General features: G+C 45.5%; 1 protein-coding gene across 1 annotated transcript in view; it reads left to right on the forward strand.

Annotated features, from left to right (window-relative positions):
- Positions 1–3,026: 3,026 nt before the first annotated feature.
- Positions 3,027–20,058, forward strand: part of LOC144598035 (very-long-chain enoyl-CoA reductase-like) — a 74,595-nt gene continuing 57,563 nt past the window's right edge. Inside the window, exon 1 of the mRNA XM_078407908.1 lies at positions 3,027–3,178. Coding sequence (XP_078264034.1) covers positions 3,155–3,178 — 24 coding nt within the window. The 5' untranslated portion in view covers positions 3,027–3,154. The remainder of the gene's footprint in view (positions 3,179–20,058) is intronic.

Consider the following 20,058-nt stretch of genomic DNA (forward strand, 5'->3'; position numbering starts at 1 on the left):
GGGAGAGGGGGAGAGGGGAGAGGGAGAGAGGGAGAGAGGGAGAGGGAGAGGAGAGGGAGAGGGAGAGGGAGAGGGAGAGGGAGAGGGAGAGGGAGAGGGAGAGGGAGAGGGAGAGGGAGAGGGAGAGGGAGAGGGAGAGGGAGAGGGAGAGGGAGAGGGAGAGGGAGAGGGAGAGGGAGAGGGAGAGGGAGAGGGAGAGGGAGAGGGAGAGGGAGAGGGAGAGGGAGAGGGAGAGGGAGAGGGAGAGGGAGAGGGAGAGGGAGAGGGAGAGGGAGAGGGAGAGGGAGGGAGAGGGAGAGGGGAACTTGCAGGTAGTACAACCTTATCTAAATATCAGACCTCAACTACAAGAGAGGTCAGGGATTAAAACTGAAAATAAAGTTGACCTCTGGCGGCCAAGTTCCTCCCCGCTTCCATTGGGTATTGAGTAATGAGGAAGGGTTAGTTAGCAGTCTTGTTGTGCGAGGCCCCTTAGGCAAGAGTGATCATAATATGGTAGAGTTCTTCATTAGGATGGAGAGTGACAAAGTCGATTCAGAAACAAGTGTTCTGAACTTAAAGAAAGGTAACTTTGAGGGTATGAGGCGTGAATTGTCCAAGATAGACTGGCGATTGATGCTGAAAGGGTTGACGGTGGACATGCAATGGAAGGCATTTAAAGGTCGCATGGATGAACTACAACAAGTGTTCATCCCAGTTTGGCAAAAGAACAAACCAGGAAAGGTGGTGCATCCGTGGCTAACAAGGGAAATCAAGGATAGTATTAAAACAAAAGATGAAGCATACAGATTAGCCAGAAAAAGTAGCATACCAGAGGACTGGGAGAAATTCAGAGTCCAGCAGAGGAGGACAAAGGGCTTAATTAGGAAAGGGAAAATAGACTATGAGGGAAAACTGGCAAGGAACATAAAAACAGACTGCAAAAGCTTTTATAGATATGTCAAGAGAAAAAGATTAGTTAAGGCAAATGTAGGTCCCTTGCAGTCGGAAACAGGTGAATTGATCATAAGGAACAAGGAGATGGCAGACCAATTGAACAAATACTTTGGTTTTGTCTGCACTAAGGAAGACATAAACCGTCTGCCGGAAATAGCGGGGGACCGGTGGTCTAATGAGATGGAGGAACTGAGGGAAATCCAGGTTAGTCGGGAAGTGGTGTTAGGTAAATTAAATGGATTAAAGGCAGATAAATCCCCAGGGCCAGATAGGCTGCATCCCAGAGTGCTTAAGGAAGTAGCCTCAGAAATAGTGGATGCATTAGTGATAATTTTTCAAAACTCTTTAGATTCTGGAGTAGTTCCTGAGGACTGGAGGGTAGCTAATGTAACCCCACTTTTTAAAAAGGGAGGGAGAGAGAAAACGGGGAATTATAGACCAGTTAGCCTAACATCGGTAGTGGTGAAAATGCTAGAGTCAGTTATTAAAGATGTGATAGCATCACATTTGGAAAGTGGTGAAATCATCGGACAAAGTCAGCATGGATTTACCAAAGGCAAATCATGTCTGACGAATCTTATAGAATTTTTCGAGGATGTAACTAGTAGAGTGGATAAGGGAGAACCAGTCGATGTGTTATATCTGGACTTTCAGAAGGCCTTCGACAAGGTCCCACATAGGAGATTGGTGTACAAACTTAAAGCACACGGTATTGAGGGTTCAGTTTTGAGGTGGATAGAAAATTGGCTGGCGGACAGGAAGCAAAGAGTAGGAATAAACGGGTCCTTTTCGGAATGGCAGGCAGTGACTAGTGGGGTACCGCAAGGCTCAGTGCTGGGACCCCAGTTATTTACAGTGTATATTAATGATTTGGACGAGGGAATTGAATGCAACATCTCTAAGTTTGTGGATGACACGAAGCTGGGTGGCAGTGTTAGCTGCGAGGAGGATGCTAGGAGGCTGCAGAGTGACTTGGATAGATTAGGCGAGTGGGCAAATGCATGGCAGATGCAATATAATGTGGATAAATGTGAGGTTATCCACTTTGGCGGCAAGAACAGGAAAGCAGAGTATTACCTGAATGGTGACCGATTGGGAGAAGGGGAGATGCAACGTGACCTGGGTGTCATGGTGCACCAGTCATTGAAAGCAAGCATGCAGGTGCAGCAGGCAGTGAAGAAAGCGAATGGTATGCTGGCATTCATAGCAAGAGGATTTGAGTTTAGGAGCAGGGAGGTTCTGCTGCAGTTGTACAGGGCCTTGGTGAGACCGCACCTGGAGTATTGTGTGCAGTTTTGGTCTCCTAACCTGAGGAAAGACGTTCTTGCCTTAGAGGGAGTACAGAGAAGGTTCACCAGATTAATCCCTGGGATGGCGGGACTTGCATATGAGGAAAGACTGGATAGACTGGGCTTGTACTCGCTGGAATTTAGAAGACTGAGGGGGGATCTAATAGAAACATATAAAATTCTTAAGGGGTTGGAGAGGCTAGATGCGGGAAGATTGTTCCCGATGTTGGGGAAGTCCAGAACCAGGGGTCACAGCTTAAGGATAAGGGGGAAGTCTTTTAGGACCGAGATGAGAAAACATTTCTTCACACAGAGAGTGGTGAGTCTGTGGAATTCTCTGCCACAGAAGGTAGTTGAGGCCAGTTCATTGGCTATATTTAAGAGGGAGTTAGATGTGGCCCTTTTTGCTAAAGGGATCAGGGGGTATGGAGAGAAGGCAGGTACAGGCTACTGAGCTGGATGATCAGCCATGATCATATTGAATGGCGGTGCAGGCTCGAAGGGCCGAATGGCCTACTCCGGCACCTATGTTTCTATGTTTCTATGTTTCTATCACACAGCTGGTGTTGCGACCGACCGAGGGACAACGTGAAGCAGTTCCAATTTCCCCTGGTTGTCGGGGGCAGCGGGAATCGAAGACTGCGCTAAATTCTGGTGGGGTCATCGAGCCGTGGGGACGTGAGCGATGGCTCTCCGGTTCCCGGCCATAAGTCACATTTCGTTCTTAGCTCCACCCTGGATAGAGTTTCCCCAGAGGAGGAGGAGGAGGAGGAGGTAGGGTGGGTGGGTGGATGGTCAACGCGCCGTCCCAGCGCCTGTCTCACTCCGGCCTCGGGCTACTGCTCCCTTAGCTCCTGCTCCAGCCCAGCACAGGGCACAAGATCACACGGGGGAACCAGCACCTCAACCCCCAGGGAACCACCGCAGCCATGAGCCGGGTGAGCTTCTTCGAGGTAAGAGAGAATCGGTGGATAATGTCAAAGCAGCGATGCTTAATATGCGTGGTATTAAAGAGACCCGCATCAGGAGTACAAGATACTTTTTTCCCATTTAAGGCTCTGTGACTGAGGAGCCTGTTATGTCTAAAAGTAGTCTACGGTTTAGTGCTACGTCGTTTATCGTGGTCTAATTACTTTAAAAAAAAATGTAATGGTTTATGTATAATATAAATAATGTAACAGTGGTTTACCTGAGTCAGATGCAAATCGCGACTATAGATTGGACACGGTTGTGTTGGAAAATAACTGCAGATGCTGGTACAAATCTATGGCATCACAAAAAGCTGGAGTAACTCAGCAGGTCAGGCAGCATCTCAGGAGGGAGGGAATGGGTGACGTTTCGGGTCGAGACCCTTCTCCAGACTCAAAAATACAAATCTATGGCATCACAAAATGCTGGAGTAACTCAGCAGGTCAGGCAGCATCTCAGGAGAGAGGGAATGGGTGACGTTTCGGGTCGAGACCCTTCTTCAGACCCAGTCTGGGTCCAGTTTGTAGTCCAGTCTGAGTCCAGCGACCAGTTTGTAAATGTCAGCAAAAATTTCCAGTATTGAAATACAGATTTTTAAAAAACCCTATCTTCCCAGTTTTTCGGGCTTTTTACAGAAACACAGAGACATGTAAAGCACTTAAAAAATAGACACATTGCTCTTTGCCAGCCTGTTGCCAGCTTGTTCCTACCTTGCCCTCTCCATCAATTGTGTCCCCCAATATTGTTCATGCCATTCCCCATAGATAGCTGGTGTTAGATCCACTCTCTCCACCCTCTCAGGCAGTGTAGTCTCTATCACCAATGAGGTTAGGGTGCTACGTAACACACTTTTATTGCCATTATTCAGATCTGCCCTCACCTCTGCTCAGCTGCTACTGAAATTTCATCCATCCACATGTCTGCAATCATCCATTCCAAAATACTCCTGGGTGTTTTTCCCCTACTCCTTGTAAACAGGTGTCGTAGAGTCATAGAGTGATACAGCGTGGAAACAGGCCCTTCGGCCCAACTTGCCCGCACCAACCAACAAGTCCCAGCTACACTATTCCCACTGCCCGCGTTTGGCCCATATCACTCATAACCTGTCCTATCCATGTACCCATCGAATTGTTTCTTAAAAGTTGCGATAGTCCCTGCCTCAACTACCTCCTCCGGCAGCTTGTTCCATGCACCCACCACCCTTTGTGTGATAAAGTTATCCCTCAGATTCCTATTAAAACCTTTCCTCTTCACCTTAAACCTACGTCCTCTGGTTCTCGATTCCCCTACTCCGTGCATCTACCCGATCTACCCCTCTCATGATTTTATACACCTCTATAAGATTATCACTCATCCCCCTGCGCTTCAAGGACTAGATTCTCAGCCTGCTCAACCACTCCCTATAGCTCAGACCCTCGAGTCCTCATAAAGCTTCTCTGTCCCCTTCCCAAGGTGATAACAACTTTCCTCTGACATGGTGCCCAGAACTGAACACAATACTCTATATGCGGCCTCACCAACGTCTTATATAACTGCAACATGACTTCCCAGCTTCCATACTCATTCAACCATTATTCAAATGTCTCTGCCCTTTAGCTAATACCATACCTCATGAATCCAGTAATGATGTAGTTAAAATAACCCCTTGATTTGTAATTTTATCCTTCTCATACAATACAATACAATACAATATATCTTTATTGTCATTGTACCCAGAGGTACAACGAGATTGGGAATGCGCCTCCCATACGATGCAATAATTTAAGTAATTTAGACAACAGCAACCCAACGAAACAAAACAATTGTAACAGTTTTAGACAGGGTAAAGTGCAAGTTGATCTATGCGTTGTGGCCATCCGGCTCAGCAGGACCGGTTCATAGCAGCTATGGCCCTGGGGATGAAGCTGTTCCTGAGTCTGGAGGTGCGGGCGTAGAAGGCCTTGTATCATCTGCCCGATGGAAGGAGTTCGAACAGACTGTTGCAGGGGTGTGAAGAGTCTTTGTGGATGCTGGTGGCTTTTCTGAGGCATCGTGTGTTGTAGATGCCCTCCAAGTCTGGTAGCTGTGTTCCGATGGCCCTCTGAGCTCTATGGACTACCCGCTGTAGAGCTTTCCTTTCTGCCTCCGTGCAGCTGAGATACCACACAGGGATGCCATGCGTTAGGATGCTCTCTATGGTGCAGCGGTAGAAGGTCGTCATCTTTACAATTTGCATGCAGCCTTTGGGCCCTCTGAGATACCTGTACCTCTGCATATCCGAGCAAAGACAGATTTTTAACGGAGCCACAAGAGACTGCAGATGCCGGAATCTTGAGTAAAACACAAAGTGCTGGAGTGACTCAGTGGATCAGGCAGCGTCTCTGGAGAAAACGGACTGGCAACATTTCGGGTTGAGATCCTTCCTCAGACTGATTGTCGTAGGGAGGAGAAAGCTGAACACCAGGGGTGAGGCAGGACAAAGCCTGGCAAGTGATAGGTGGATCACCCTATAAGGCCATCACCCTAAGGCCATCTCCACACTGAACTCTGCACTGAAAGCACATCCCCCATAGACAATATTTATACTGTACAATACCTACCTCTGTGCAATATATTCATTTATAATATTTATTTTTATAATACTATTCTGTGCAATATGTTATATTCTGGCAAGGTGCAATATCTTATATTCTGATAAGGGTGCACAGACAATAGGCAATAGACAATAGGTGCAGGAGTAGGCCATTCGGCCCTTCGAGCCAGCACCACCATTCAATGTGATCTTGGCTAATCATTCTCAATCAGTACCCCATCCCTGCCTTCTCCCCATACCCCCTGACTCCGCTATCCTTAAGAGCTCTATCTAGCTTTCTCTTGAATGCATTCAGAGAACTGGCCTCCACTGCCTTCTGAGGCAGAGAATTCCACAGATTTTCAACTCTCTGACTGAAAAAGTTTTTCCTCATCTCCGTTCTAAATGGCCTACCCCTTATTCTTAAACTGTGGCCCCTGGTTTTGGACTCCCCCAACATGCATACGTAGGCATAATGTGTATGCGTGTGTGAATCTGTGTGTATGTTTCACAGTGTGTGCACGTGAGTGTATGAACAGTTTTTGTTTTCCTCACTCTTTTACTGTTATTTTGTCGTCGTTTATGTCTTGTACATTTGAGCTCTGCTCAGGCAGTGTGCCTGAATTTCGTTGTATGCACCACTACAATGACAATAAAGAAATTTGATTTGATTTGATTTGATTGGATGCAGGTGAGGGAGGGTTTGAGTTGGCTGTGGGGTGACTCCAATGATAGAAATCTGAAATACAAGCAGAAAATGGTAGAAACACTCAGCAAGACAACAGTGGCACAGTTAGTAGAGTTGCTGCCTCGTAGTTCCAGTGGCCTGGGTTCGATCCTGACTTTGGGTACTGTAGAATCATCTTCTTCTTGCATTTGAGGCAGCAGAAGTTATGAAGCTGCTTCTGCTTCTGCTGTCTCTGTTTGTTGTCGTTCGCCTGACTGAGGTCCGTTGACAGGGCTCACCACGGGGAGGTCGACAACGTGAGCCCCAAGAATCATGAGGGGAGTTGATGGGAATGTGTAGATGATGAAATGAGTTGGAGTGGCATTAGTACAAGTGGATGTTTGATGGTCTGTGTGGATTAATTTTGAGGAAGAACATATTTCTGTATAGTATCTCTCCATGACTTGATCATTCTTGTATCTGTGGAGAGAGAAAAATAATTAACTTTCGCAAGGTTAATTCCCGGGATGGCGGGACTGTCATATGATGAAAGAATGGGCTTGTATTCACTGGAATTTAGGATGAGAGGGGATCTTATAGAAACATATAAAATTATTAAGGGATTGGACACGCTAGATACAGGAAACATGTTCCCGATGTTGGGGGAGTCCAGAACCAGGGGCCACAGTTTAAGAATAAGGGGTAGGCCATTTAGAACCGAGATGATGAAAAACCTTTTCACACAGAGAGTTGTGAATTTGTGGAATTCTCTGCCTCAGAAGGTAGTTGAGGCTGATTCATTGGATGCATTCAAAAGAGAGTTAGATAGAGCTTTTAGGGCTAGTGGAACCTAGGGGTATGGGGAGAGGGCAGGAACGGGGTACTGATTGTAGATGATCAGCCATGATCACATTGAATGGCGGTGCTGACTCGAAGGGCCGAATGGCCTACTCCTGCACCTATTGTCTATGTATCTATGTAAGTTATTGAGTACTCAAGTCATTGGCCTGAGATATCAACTCTTTTTATTTTTCCAAAGATTCCACCTAAGTTTATAAATCACTGGAAGAGAATTAGGTCATTTGGCCCATCAAGCCTATGCCAGTGAATCATGGCTGAGCTATCTTTCCCTCTCAACCCCATTCTCCTGCCTTCTCCCCATAACCTTTGACACCCGTACTAATCAAGAACCTGCTCAATCTCCACTTTAAAATACGAGGAATTGCATAGATTGTGCATCTATTTAATTACACATTTAAATATGTTGATGCCAGTGTGAAATCTTGTACAGGCAGCATTCACAAGGAGTTTAATAAACAGATACGATGATGGATAATTGCAACATTTCTTGAAAAGTTATAGAACGAAAAGTGCAAAAGTAGTCATCCACAGGATCAGAGGTGGACAGTACTTCAGGATGGCAACACAACTGGTCATAATGATTAGTTTAGTTTAGTTTATTGTCACGTGTACCAAAGTACTGTGAAGAGCTTTTGTTGCATGCTAACCAGCCAGCAGAAAGACAATACATGATTACAATTGAGCCATTTGCAGTTTACAGATACATGATAAGGGAATAACGTTTAGTGAAAGGTAAAGCCAGTAAAGTCCGATCTAAGATAGTCCGAGGGTCCCCGCTGAGGCAGATAGTTGTTCAGGACTGCTCTCTGGTTGTAGTAGGATGGTCCAGTGATCAGAATATTTATGTGTCCTCTGTATGTTCTGACAGCCTTGTGACATCTTTTGTGTTGTTACTGGGAAATACTATTCACTTCAGATCTAAATCCTGTTGTTCCCTGGCAAAACGGTGCAATTGTGTAGAAACGAACTGCAGATGGTATAAACCGAAGATAGGCACCAAGATCTGGATGGGTGACGTTTCAGGTCGGGCCCCTACTTCAGTTGTTATTCTGAGTTGTTCTTCAGTTGTTATTCTGAGTTGTTCTTCAGTTGTTATTCTAAGAATAACTGTTATTCTTGTTTTGTATAACGTGTGCTCAATTCATTATTTTAAGCGTGCATATTCACTGAACCACAAGAACAAATATTGGAAATCAGAAAGTTATGTTTATAAAGAATGAAACATGCCAGAAATTCCAGAATGTTGTGAATGCTGGACACTTGAACACATTCAGTGCTGAATTAGACAGATATCTTATCAGTAAGGGAAACATGGATTGAGGGGAGAGACTTGAGGAATTTTAGCTCAGCCCATGATCTCACTGAGTGGCAGAGCTAGTTCAAGGGGCTGAATGGCCTACTCTTTGTCTGATTAATTATGAGTTTACACTTATCTATATACTAAAACTCTCGTTTGTTTGTTTGTTTGTTCCTGAACTACAGCCAAAACGGTACACGATAGCGCGACAATTTTAGGCCCACCTTACTCACCGTCGTCCCTTTGGTGCTAATGGAAGAAGTTTCATTGAAATCGGTGTTATATTTTTGAAGTCATTCACATTTTAAAGTTTAAATCTATCTCCTCGGGAGGGAGGGGGGTGGGAGAGAGGGAGGCGGGTGGAGGGAGGGGGGGAGGGAGGGAGGGGGGTGGAGGGAGGATAAGGGGGGTTGATGGGGATAGACAATAGACAATAGGTGCAGGAGGAGGCCATTCGGCCCTTCAAACCAGCACCGCCATTCAATGTGATCATGGCTGATCATCCACAATCAGTACCCCATTCCTGCCTTCTCCCCATATGGAGTGGGGGTGGAGGGGAGGGGGATGGAGGGAAGGGGTGGAGGGAGGGGTTTGGAGGGAGGGGGTGGAGGGAAGGGGGAGGGGAGGGGGATGGGAAGGGGAGGGGAGGAGGGGAGGGGAGGGGAGGAGAGGGGAGGGAGGAGGAGAGGGTGCTGCACCAAAGCAGGAGAGGTTTGGGCCCGACGGGTCCACTTAGTCCAGTATACAATAGACGTCTAAGTAACCCTGTAAGTTTCTGTAGGTAATTAAATTAGTTTAAGATTATGGCTGTTGTTAGCTTTGTAAGTGTGCCTGTGTCTCTTACTTATTTTCTTGTTGTGGTTGTAAGTAAATCTAAGGTGTGTTCCCACCATTTTTTTGCTCTTAATTAAGTGCTCATTAGTTCATAAGTTATAGAAGAATTGGGCCATTCAATCCATCCAGGCTACTCGGCCATTGAATCATGGCTGATCTATCTCTACCGATCAACCTCATTCCCCTGTCTCCTCCCCATAACCCCTGACACCCGTACTAATCCAGCAGCTACAATTGTTTGTTTCTACTACCTTACTCGGTTTAGTTTAGTTTAGTTTAGTTTAGTTAAGAGACACAGCGCGGAAACAGGCCCTTCGGCCCATCGAGTCTACACCGACCAGCGATCCCTGCACACTAAAGGGCCTGTCCCACTTAGGCGATTTTTTAGGCGACTGCCGGCGACTGTCATAGTCGTAGCAGGTCGCCGAAAAACAGGCGACTGGACCCCCCCTACGACAATGTTTACGACAAGCTACAACAACCTACCACCTAGTCGACGTCAAGCTACGGTAAGCTACTGACAACCGGCGACCCAATCGTCGCGAGTAGGACGTCCACCTACGACCGCACCTATGACCACACAGGCGACAACCTACGACAACCGGAGTCAACCTACGTCCACCCGCGACAAGCTACGACAAGCTACCACCCTGTCGGGGACAACTGAAGACAATTCACGCCATTCTCGCCTCCGGTTTTGACGCCGGTACCTAGGTTGACGTAAGTAGTCGCCAATGGAATTCACCGAAGTCAGCACCGGCGCCAACCAACGTCACCTGGCGAGAACCTGGAGACAACCTACAAACTCCGTACAGACAAGCACACGTAGTCAGGATCGAACCTGGGTCTATGGTACTGTTAAGCAGCAACTCCACCGCTGCTCCACCGTGCCTCTGTGCCGCCGTTATAATTGGCAATAACGGACACCATTCCCTCTTTATCATCCATCGTAACCAGGGTTTACCGTAAGAGGAAACAATGACAGAAAGAGCTTGCATTAAGATTTTAAGATAGATTTATTGCAGCAGAAACAATTCGACAAACACAGAAGCCCAGGACAGAGGATTGGGACTCTTTTAAAGAGCAACAAAAGTTAACTAAAAAGGCAATACGGGGAGAAAAGATGAGGTACGAGGGTAAACTAGCCAATAATATAAAGGAGGATAGCAAAAGTTTTTTTAGGTACGTGAAGAGGAAAAAAATAGTCAAGGCAAATGTGGGTCCCTTGAAGACAGAAGCAGGGGAATTTATTATGGGGAACAAAGAAATGGCAGACGAGTTAAACCGTTACTTTGGATCTGTCTTTACTGAGGAAGATACACACAATCTCCCAAATGTTCTAGGGGCCGGAGAACCTAGGGTGATGGAGGAACTGAAGGAAATCCACATTAGGCAGGAAATGGTTTTGGGTAGACTGATGGGACTGAAGGCTGATAAATCCCCAGGGCCTGATGGTCTGCATCCCAGGGTACTTAAGGAGGTGGCTCTAGAAATAGTGGAAGCATTGGAGATCATTTTTCAATGTTCTATAGATTCAGGATCAGTTCCTGTGGATTGGAGGATAACAAATGTTATCCCACTTTTTAAGAAAGGAGGGAGAGAGAAAACGGGTAATTATAGACCAGTTCGTCTGACATCAGTGGTGGGGAAGATGCTGGAGTCAATTATAAAAGACGAAATTGCTGAGCATTTGGATAGCAGTAACAGGATCATTCCGAGTCAGCATGGATTTACGAAGGGGAAATCATGCTTGACAAATCTACTGGAATTTTTTGAGGATGTAACTAGGAAAATTGACAGGGGAGAGTCAGTGGATGTGGTGTACCTCGACTTTCAGAAAGCCTTCGACAAGGTCCCACATAGGAGATTAGTGGGCAAAATTAGAGCACATGGTATTGGGGGTAGGGTACTGACATGGATAGAAAATTGGTTGACAGACAGAAACGAAAGAGTGGGGATAAATGGGTCCCTTTCGGAATGGCAGGCAGTGACCAGTGGGGTACCTCAAGGTTCGGTGCTGGGACCCCAGCTATTTACGATATACATTAATGACTTAGATGAAGGGATTAAAAGTACCATTAGCAAATTTGCAGATGATACTAAGCTGGGGGGTAGTGTGAATTGTGTGGAAGATGCAATAAGGCTGCAGGGTGACTTGGACAGGTTGTGTGAGTGGGCGGATACATGGCAGATGCAGTTTAATGTAGATAAGTGTGAGGTTATTCACTTTGGAAGTAAGAATAGAAAGGCAGATTATTATCTGAATGGTGTCAAGTTAGGAAGAGGGGATGTTCAACGAGATCTGGGTGTCCTAGTGCATCAGTCACTGAAAGGAAGCATGCAGGTACAGCAGGCAGTGAAGAAAGCCAATGGAATGTTGGCCTTCATAACAAGAGGAGTTGAGTATAGGAGCAAAGAGGTCCTTCTACAGTTGTACCGGGCCCTGGTGAGACCGCACCTGGAGTACTGTGTGCAGTTTTGGTCTCCAAATTTGAGGAAGGATATTCTTGCTATTGAGGGCGTGCAGCGTAGGTTCACTAGGTTAATTCCCGGAATGGCGGGACTGTCGTATGTTGAAAGGCTGGAGCAATTAGGCTTGTATACACTGGAATTTAGAAGGATGAGGGGGGATCTTATTGAAACATATAAGATAATTAGGGGATTGGACACATTAGAGGCAGGAAACATGTTCCCAATGTTGGGGGAGTCCAGAACAAGGGGCCACAGTTTAAGAATAAGGGGTAGGCCATTTAGAACGGAGATGAGGAAGAACTTTTTCAGTCAGAGAATGGTGAAGGTGTGGAATTCTCTGCCTCAGAAGGCAGTGGAGGCCAGTTCGTTGGATGCTTTCAAGAGAGAGCTGGATAGAGCTCTTAAGGATAGCGGAGTGAGGGGGTATGGGGAGAAGGCAGGAACGGGGTACTGATTGAGAGTGATCAGCCATGATCGCATTGAATGGCGGTGCTGGCTCGAAGGGCTGAATGGCCTACTCCTGCACCTATTGTCTATTGTCTATTGTCTATTGAAACTCAGAGGTACTCTGCTATCTTCCCATCAATGCTTCAGAAGAGTCAAGAGGGCTGTTCCTACAGCTAGGACGTTAGTTCCTGGAACTGACTGGAACAGAAACAAGACAAGCTGAAAGAATGCACTGACACAGCTTTCACAGCGTTGAGTGGCAGCATGTTCTCTGTGTCAATAACCAGACATGATCTATTATAAGCAGGAGTACCAGTTCAGCAGTAACTTCTGTTTCCGTCAGCTCTGTTGCATCAGCTCTGGTCTACCAAGATCACTTTTTGTTTATAATCAAATTGTTTTTAATGCTCTAACATTTCTGCGAAGGTTTTTGCTCAGTCGCAACCTTAGAGAGAAAGTTAGTCATGTTTTCAAAAAGTTGATTTTTTTGATATTTCACCTTGGTTCGAAGAGCCAATTGAAACAAATGACAAGGTTGACTGCTGTGATACGTGTCGTTCCCTCTCCTGCATATTGCAATGCATTAAGGTTAACTTTGAGTGAAGAGGAATGACATTTTACAGGATTGTTGGTGCTTCTAATTCCTACATTGGGAAGGCTGGGATTGAATATGTCACGTCATAGAAACATAGAAACATAGAAAATAGGTGCAGGAGTAGGCCATTCGGCCCTTCGAGCCTGCACCGCCATTCAATATGATCATGGCTGATCATCCAACTCAGTATCCCGTACCTGCCTTCTCACCATATCCCCTGATTCCTTTAGCCACAAGGGCCACATCTAACTCCCTCTTAAATATAGCCAATGAACTGGCCTCAACTACCTTCTGTGGCAGAGAATTCCACAGATTCACCACTCTCTGTGTGAAAAAAAACGTTCTCATCTCGGTCCTAAAAGACTTCCCCCTTATCCTTAAACTGTGACCCTTTGTTCTGTGACCCCCAGTCATCTTCAAGCCTGTTCTTCTGTTCAGTTTGAGAAACTGATTGGCCTTTCAAAAGCATTCAACCATCTTGATGGGCTTTTTTGCTCCAAATGTGGCCTTACCAAAGCTTTCTGCAGCTATAAAATGATTTATTTGAACAGGGTATGGACCTTTCTGGTAAGGTATTGTTTGGCTGCTCCTTCTGGTCCTTGAGATGGTTAGTCACCATCTTGAGCAATTGCAATTCTCTTGGTGAGATATTCCATGGTGCTGTTACGTGGAGAGTCTCAGGAGTTGGACCCAGCAGCAATGAAGGATGTGGATGTATTCCCTGTGCAGAATAATGTGTGACTGGGGGAGGGAGACCTGTGGATGGTGGAGTTTCAATCCTCTTGGTGCTACTGTCTTTCTTGGTGGTGGAGGTTATGTGTTTGGGAGATGCTTTCTTGAATCGTGACTTCAAGGCATTTTGTCGATGGTGTACACTGTTGCCGCCATGGTCCAGTGGTGGAGGGAATGAATGCTGGGGTGGAAGGGGAGCCAGTCAGGTGGGCAGAATGTCCAGCATGGCGTCAATAGTTGTCGAGACTCTTTTCTTCCAGACGAATACAGAGTATTCCATTCAACCTCTGCTCCTGACTAGTGCCTCGTAGAAGGCTTCAGTGTTTTTTTCAATGGATCTATCCTCTGACTCGATCTAGCAGCTCTGTTATTTTTATGGCTGTTATAGTTGTATTTCTGATCATTGGTGACCCCAAAGATATTGATGGAGGAGGATTCAGCCAATGGTAATGCCACTGAATGTCAAGGGAAAGTTGAGACACAATGAACTGTGATCTTGCGTGGAATATCTAGGGGGTATGGGGAGAAGGCAGGAATGGGGTACTGATTGAGAATGATCAGCCATGATCACATTGAAGGGCGGTGCTGGCTCGAAGGGCCGAATGGCCTCTTCCTGCACCTATTGTCTATTGTCTATTGAATACAAAGTGCTGGAGTAACTCAGCTGGTTAGTCAGCATCTCTGTAGGACATGGATGGGCGACGTTTCAGGTTAGGACTTTTCCTCGGACTTCCTCAGTTGCCTATCCATGTCCTCCAGAGATGCTGCCTGACCTGTTGAGTTACTCCAGGACTTTGTGTTCTAGTCAAGGACACTCTCTTGGTGGACTCTCTCTTGTTGGAGATGGCCATTGCCTGGTCCGTTGCGGCTTGAATGTCACCTGCTACTTACCAGCCTGTGACTGAGTATTGTCAAGGTCTTGCTGTGTGTAGGGATGGGTCGCTTCATTTATTCAGGAGTACTAAAGGAATTCAACAGTACAAAATCACCAGTGAGCCTCTTTACTAATCTCATGCGGGAAGACAGGTCATTGATCAAGCCGCTGAAGATGGTTACGCTTATAGCAGTGCTCTGAGGAACTCTTGCAGTGATGTTCAGCAAAGCTGGGCTGACTGACTTCCAATAGCCACATGCATGTTCTTTCATGTGAGCTATATGACTGCAACCACTGGAATGTATCCCCTTTGATGCCCATTGACTTGAATTGTACTAGGGCGCCTCAATGCTACATTTGGTCAAATGATGCCTACACTGAACCGTCCTCTCAACAACTAGAGAGCGGCCCTAAGCTACTATCTACATCATTGGAAACCGTCGGACTACCTTTAATCGGACTTTATTGGACTTTACCTTGCACTAACCTTTACTCCCTTCATCATGTATCTGTACACATCTGTGTCTGTGGACGGCTCGATTGTAATCATGCAGTCTTTCCGCTGATCGGTTAGCACGCAACTAAAGCTTTTCACTGTACCTCAGTACACGTGACAATAAACTAAACGAAACCAAACCAATGTCTCTGTCACCTCACCTCTGGAGTTTAGCTCAGTGGTGCATGTTTGGATGAAGGGTGTGATGAAGTCTGAAGGTTAAATCCATGGTGAGCGTGGGTGAAGATGTTATTGTACAGTAAGTGCCGCTTGATAGCGATGTCGATGGCAGCTATCATCACTTTGCAGACGATTGAGGGTTAACATTGGGCAGTAATCAGAAAGATTGGACTTGTTCTGCTATTTGTGAATGCACCACACCTGGGCAATTTTCCACACCGTTGGGCAAATGCCAGCATTGCAACTGTGCTGTACTGCTAAAAATAATTCAATAGAGTAAACAGAGAGAAACATAGAAACATAGAAAATAGGTGCAGGAGTAGGCCATTCGGACATTCGGGCCAGCACCGCCATTCAATATGATCATGTCTGATCATCCAAAATCAATACCCCGTACCAGCTTTTTCCCCAGATCCCTTGATTCCCTTGGCCGTAAGAGCTAAATCTAACTCTCTCTGGAAAACATTGGCCGCCACTGCCTTCTGTGGCAGAGAATTACACAGATTCACAAATCTCTGGGTGAAAAAGTTTTTCCTCATCTCAGTCCTAAATGGCCTCCCCCTTATTCTTAAACTGTGACCCCTGGTTCTGGGCTCCCCCAACATCGGGAACATTTTTCCTGCATCTATCCTGTCCAATCCTCTAAGAATTTTATGTGTTTCTATAAGATCCCCTCTCATCCCTCTAAATTCCAGTGAACATAAGCCCAGTCGGCCCATTCTTTCATCATACGTCAGTTCCACCATCCTGGGAATTAACCTGGTGAACCTACACTGCACTCCCTCAATAGCAATAATGTCCTTCCTCAAATTAGGAGACCAAAATTGCACACAATACTCCAGGTGTGGTGTCATCGGGGCCCTGTTCAACTGCAGTCGGACCTCCTTGCTCCTAAACACAAATCCTCTCTCAATGATGGCCAACATGCCACTAGCTTTCTTCACTGCCTGTGTTTCAGTGACTGATGTACAAGCACACCCAGGTCTCAGTGCACCTTCCCTTCTCGTAATCTGACACCATTCAGATAATAATCTGCCTTCCTGTTCTTGCCACCAAAGTGGATAACCTCACATTTATCCACATTATACTGCATCTGCCTTGCTTCTGCCCACTCGACCAACCTATCCAAGTCACCCTGCAGCCTCATAGCATCCTCCTCGCAGCTCACACTGCCACCTAGCTTTGTGTCATTCGCAAACTTAGAGATGTCACATTTAATTCCCTCGTCTAAACCGTTAATATATATTGTAAACAACTGAGGTCCCAGCCCCGAGCCTTGCGGCACCCCACTGGACACTGCCTGCAATTCTGAAAAGGACCCGTTAATTCCTACTCTTTGCTTCCTGTCTCAACCAGTCTGAAGAAGGGTCTCAACCCGAAACGTTGCCCATTCCTTCTCTCCCGAGATGCTGCCTGACCTGCTGAGTTACTCCAGCATTTTGTGAATAAATACCTTCGATTTGTACCAGCATCTGCAGTTATTTTCTTATATTATAAGTTTTCTACCCATGTCAATACCCTAACCCCGATACCATGTGCTGTAATTTTGCCCACTGGTGAAAGAGTTTAGACTGAGCGGGCATTATCTTCAACTGAGTGTGGGATTGTACAGTGGTGAGGACAGAAGATTGTCTTTCTGCTGACTTGTTAGCACACAACAAGAGCTTTTCTCTGTACCTTGGTACACATGACAATAAACAATAAACTGAACAGAAACTGGAAAATTTGAAAACACCTCTGGTCCCATGTGGGGATTTGGAACTCTCATCTCCAAAAGATGCCCCCGGTTCTGCACTCCTCCAACATCGGATACATTTTTCCTGCATCTAGCCTGTCCAATCCCTTAAGAATTTTATATGTTTCTATAAGATTCCTGAATCTTGGTTAGAATCTGTATCTTATAAGATTCTTGATTCCTCTACTCTGGGTGAAAATGATTATGCTGTCTAATTGTTTCCCAACACTTTCCAGTTCCGATGAAAAGTAATTGACCTGAAACTTTGAGTTTCTCTCTCCACTAATAAATCAATGCTGGAATCCTTCCAAGGAAAGTACATCATTCCTAAAGGCTGGTGCCTGGGAGTGTAATCAGATGTGGTCTTTGGTATAACTGCAACATGACTTCCACCTCATCGTAATCCAGCTCTGCAGATAAAGACCAGCTTTACATTAGCCTTTTTGATTTTTCTGATATAACCGTATCATTTTAATAGCCTTAAGTAGTTGGACTCCTGTTTCCACTGCCTCTATCTTTTTCCCAATTAGAGAGTATGCCCTTTTATCTTATTCAACCCAAGTGGATATCCTCACGCTCAATTATTTGAAAACCCATTTGTGAGAGTGTTGAACATTCACTTAGTTTATTAACACTGCACTAGAAATTCTATCGGAAAGCGAATGATTTGTGTATTACACAGTAACAATTTTTCAAAAACTCGATTCAGTGTACTTTAGATTTAGTTTCAGAGATACAGTGTGGAAACAGGTCCTTCAGTCCACCGAGTCGGCGCCAGCAATCCCCTTATACCAGTACAATAAAAACATAGAAAGTAGGTGCAGGAGTAGGCCATTTGGCCCTTCGAGCCAGCACCACCATTCAATATGATCATGGCTGATCATCCAAAATCAGTACCCCGTTCCCACTTTTTCCTCATATCCCTTGATTCCGTTAGCCCTAAGAGCTAAATCTAACTGTCGTATGTTGAAAGACTGGAGCGGCTAGGCTTGTATACACTGGAATTTAGAAGGATGAGAGGGGATCTTATCGAAACATATAAGATTATTAAGGGGTTGGACACGTTAGAGGCAGGAAACATGTTCCCAATGTTGGGGGAGTCCAGAACCAGGGGCCACAGTTGAAGAATAAGGGGTAGGCAATTTAGAACGGAGATGAGGAAAAACTTTTTCAGTCAGAGAGTTGTAAATCTGTGGAATTAGACAATAGACAACAGGTGCAGGAGGAGGCCATTCGGTCCTTCGAGCCAGCACCGCCATTCAATATGATCATTGCCTCAAATTCTCTGCCTCAGAAGGCAGTGGAGGCCAAGTCTCTGAATGCATTCAAGAGAGAACTAGATAGAGCTCTTAAGGATAGCGGAGTCAGGGGGTATGGGGAGAAGGCAGGAACGGGGTACTGATTGAGAATGATCAGCCATGATCACATTGAATGGTGGTGCTTGCTCGAAGGGCCGAATGGCCTCCCCCTGCACCTATTGTCTATTGGCTATTGTCTAACTCTCTCTTGAAAAGGATTCTTGAAAACTTTCATACACACCATGGACAATTTTACCATTTTTACCGAAGCCAATTAACCTACAAACCTGAGCATCTTTGGAATGTGGGAGAAAACCAGAGCACCCAGAGAAAACCCACGCAGGTCACGGGGAGAATGTACAAGCTCCATACAGACAGCACCAGTAGTCAGGATCGAACCTGGGTCTCCTGCGCTGTAAGGCAGCAAATCTACCGCTGCACCACCGTGCTGCCCTTGTTAGTACACACACCCAGATTTTTGTTGCAGATCCTTTATGAGCGTGACCTTTGTTCACATGTTGGGAATACACAGTGACATTAAATTGCATCTGTTAATCCTTATACAGCACAGAAACAGGCCCTTCAGCCCAACTTGTCCATGCCGAACAAGATGTCTTAGCTAGTCCCATTTGCCTGTATTTGGCCCATAAACCTCTAAACCTTTCCTATCCTTCAGACATGACCTGCACCAAATTATTCTGTGTGAACAAAGCCCACAGTACACTCTTGTAAAATGAAGTGGACAAGTTCAGGCATTAATACTGCTGGGAACAATCAAAATCTGAAGGATTGGAAAACGTGAGTCATTGTCCAAATCCTCAGAGCCATTTCTCAGTAATTTATATTACCAGAGGATTTGAGTGCAAGAGTAAAGCCGTCTTAGTGCAGGGATTTGGTGAGCCAACACCTGGATTCTAGTGCACAATTTTGGTTTCTTTATCCAAAATGGACACAGAGGTAGTCAAGTGAAGAATGATCAGACCATTGTATTTTTAAAATTCCCGATTCTTATTAAAAATGGCTCTTAAAACTTATTTCTTTAACCAAAGCTTTTGGTGGTCATGCATCTGAGTAGCTCTTTTGCTTTGAAGCACCTTAAGACGTTTCAAGATGTTGACATCAGGACAGAAATGCAAATTGCTGTCTTTAGAATGTGTGTTGAAATGTGTTTTCAGACCATTTTTGCCTGATCATTGATGCAACCTTGATGCTCCTGCCATTCAGTAAACATTGCCAAGTGCATTCTTGGATCTTTCTAACTCACACTCACTCCATGCAGCTTCTTAATTTCCTTTTCCCCCTCCACTTGTGCACAAATTAAATGTTCTGCAATGTAGTTCAGAACCAGAAATGAAGGCCTCAAATTTAAACTCTCTAGTTTTGTCTGATTTTTGTTGAAACATTAAGGGTGGCATGATGACGAGGCAGTAGAGTTGTGGCGCCAGGGACCTGGGTTCGATCCTGACTACAGGTGCAGTCTGTACCGAGTTTGTACGTTCCCCCCGTGACCGCGTGGGTTTTCTCCTGGTGCTCCGGTTTCATCCCACACTCAAAGATGCACAGGTTTGTAGGTTACTTGGCTTTGGTAAAATTGTAAGTTGTCCCCAGTCTGTAGGATAGTGCAAGCGTACGGGGATCGGTGGTCGGGGCGGACTTTGCGGGCACTGTATCTATACACTAAACTAAAATTATAAATTAGACTCTGTCTAACTACTTTTTTTGAGAATCAAAGATTTCACAATTCTACTCCAAGAAGAACCAGGCATCTCTCTTTGGGCTCCTGCCCAATACTGATACCTCAACGCAAATAAAAAAAACTGCAGAT

The sequence above is a fragment of the Rhinoraja longicauda genome, chromosome 11 (genome assembly GCF_053455715.1).
Source record: "Rhinoraja longicauda isolate Sanriku21f chromosome 11, sRhiLon1.1, whole genome shotgun sequence".
In the NCBI taxonomy this organism is placed as follows: domain Eukaryota; kingdom Metazoa; phylum Chordata; class Chondrichthyes; order Rajiformes; family Arhynchobatidae; genus Rhinoraja; species Rhinoraja longicauda.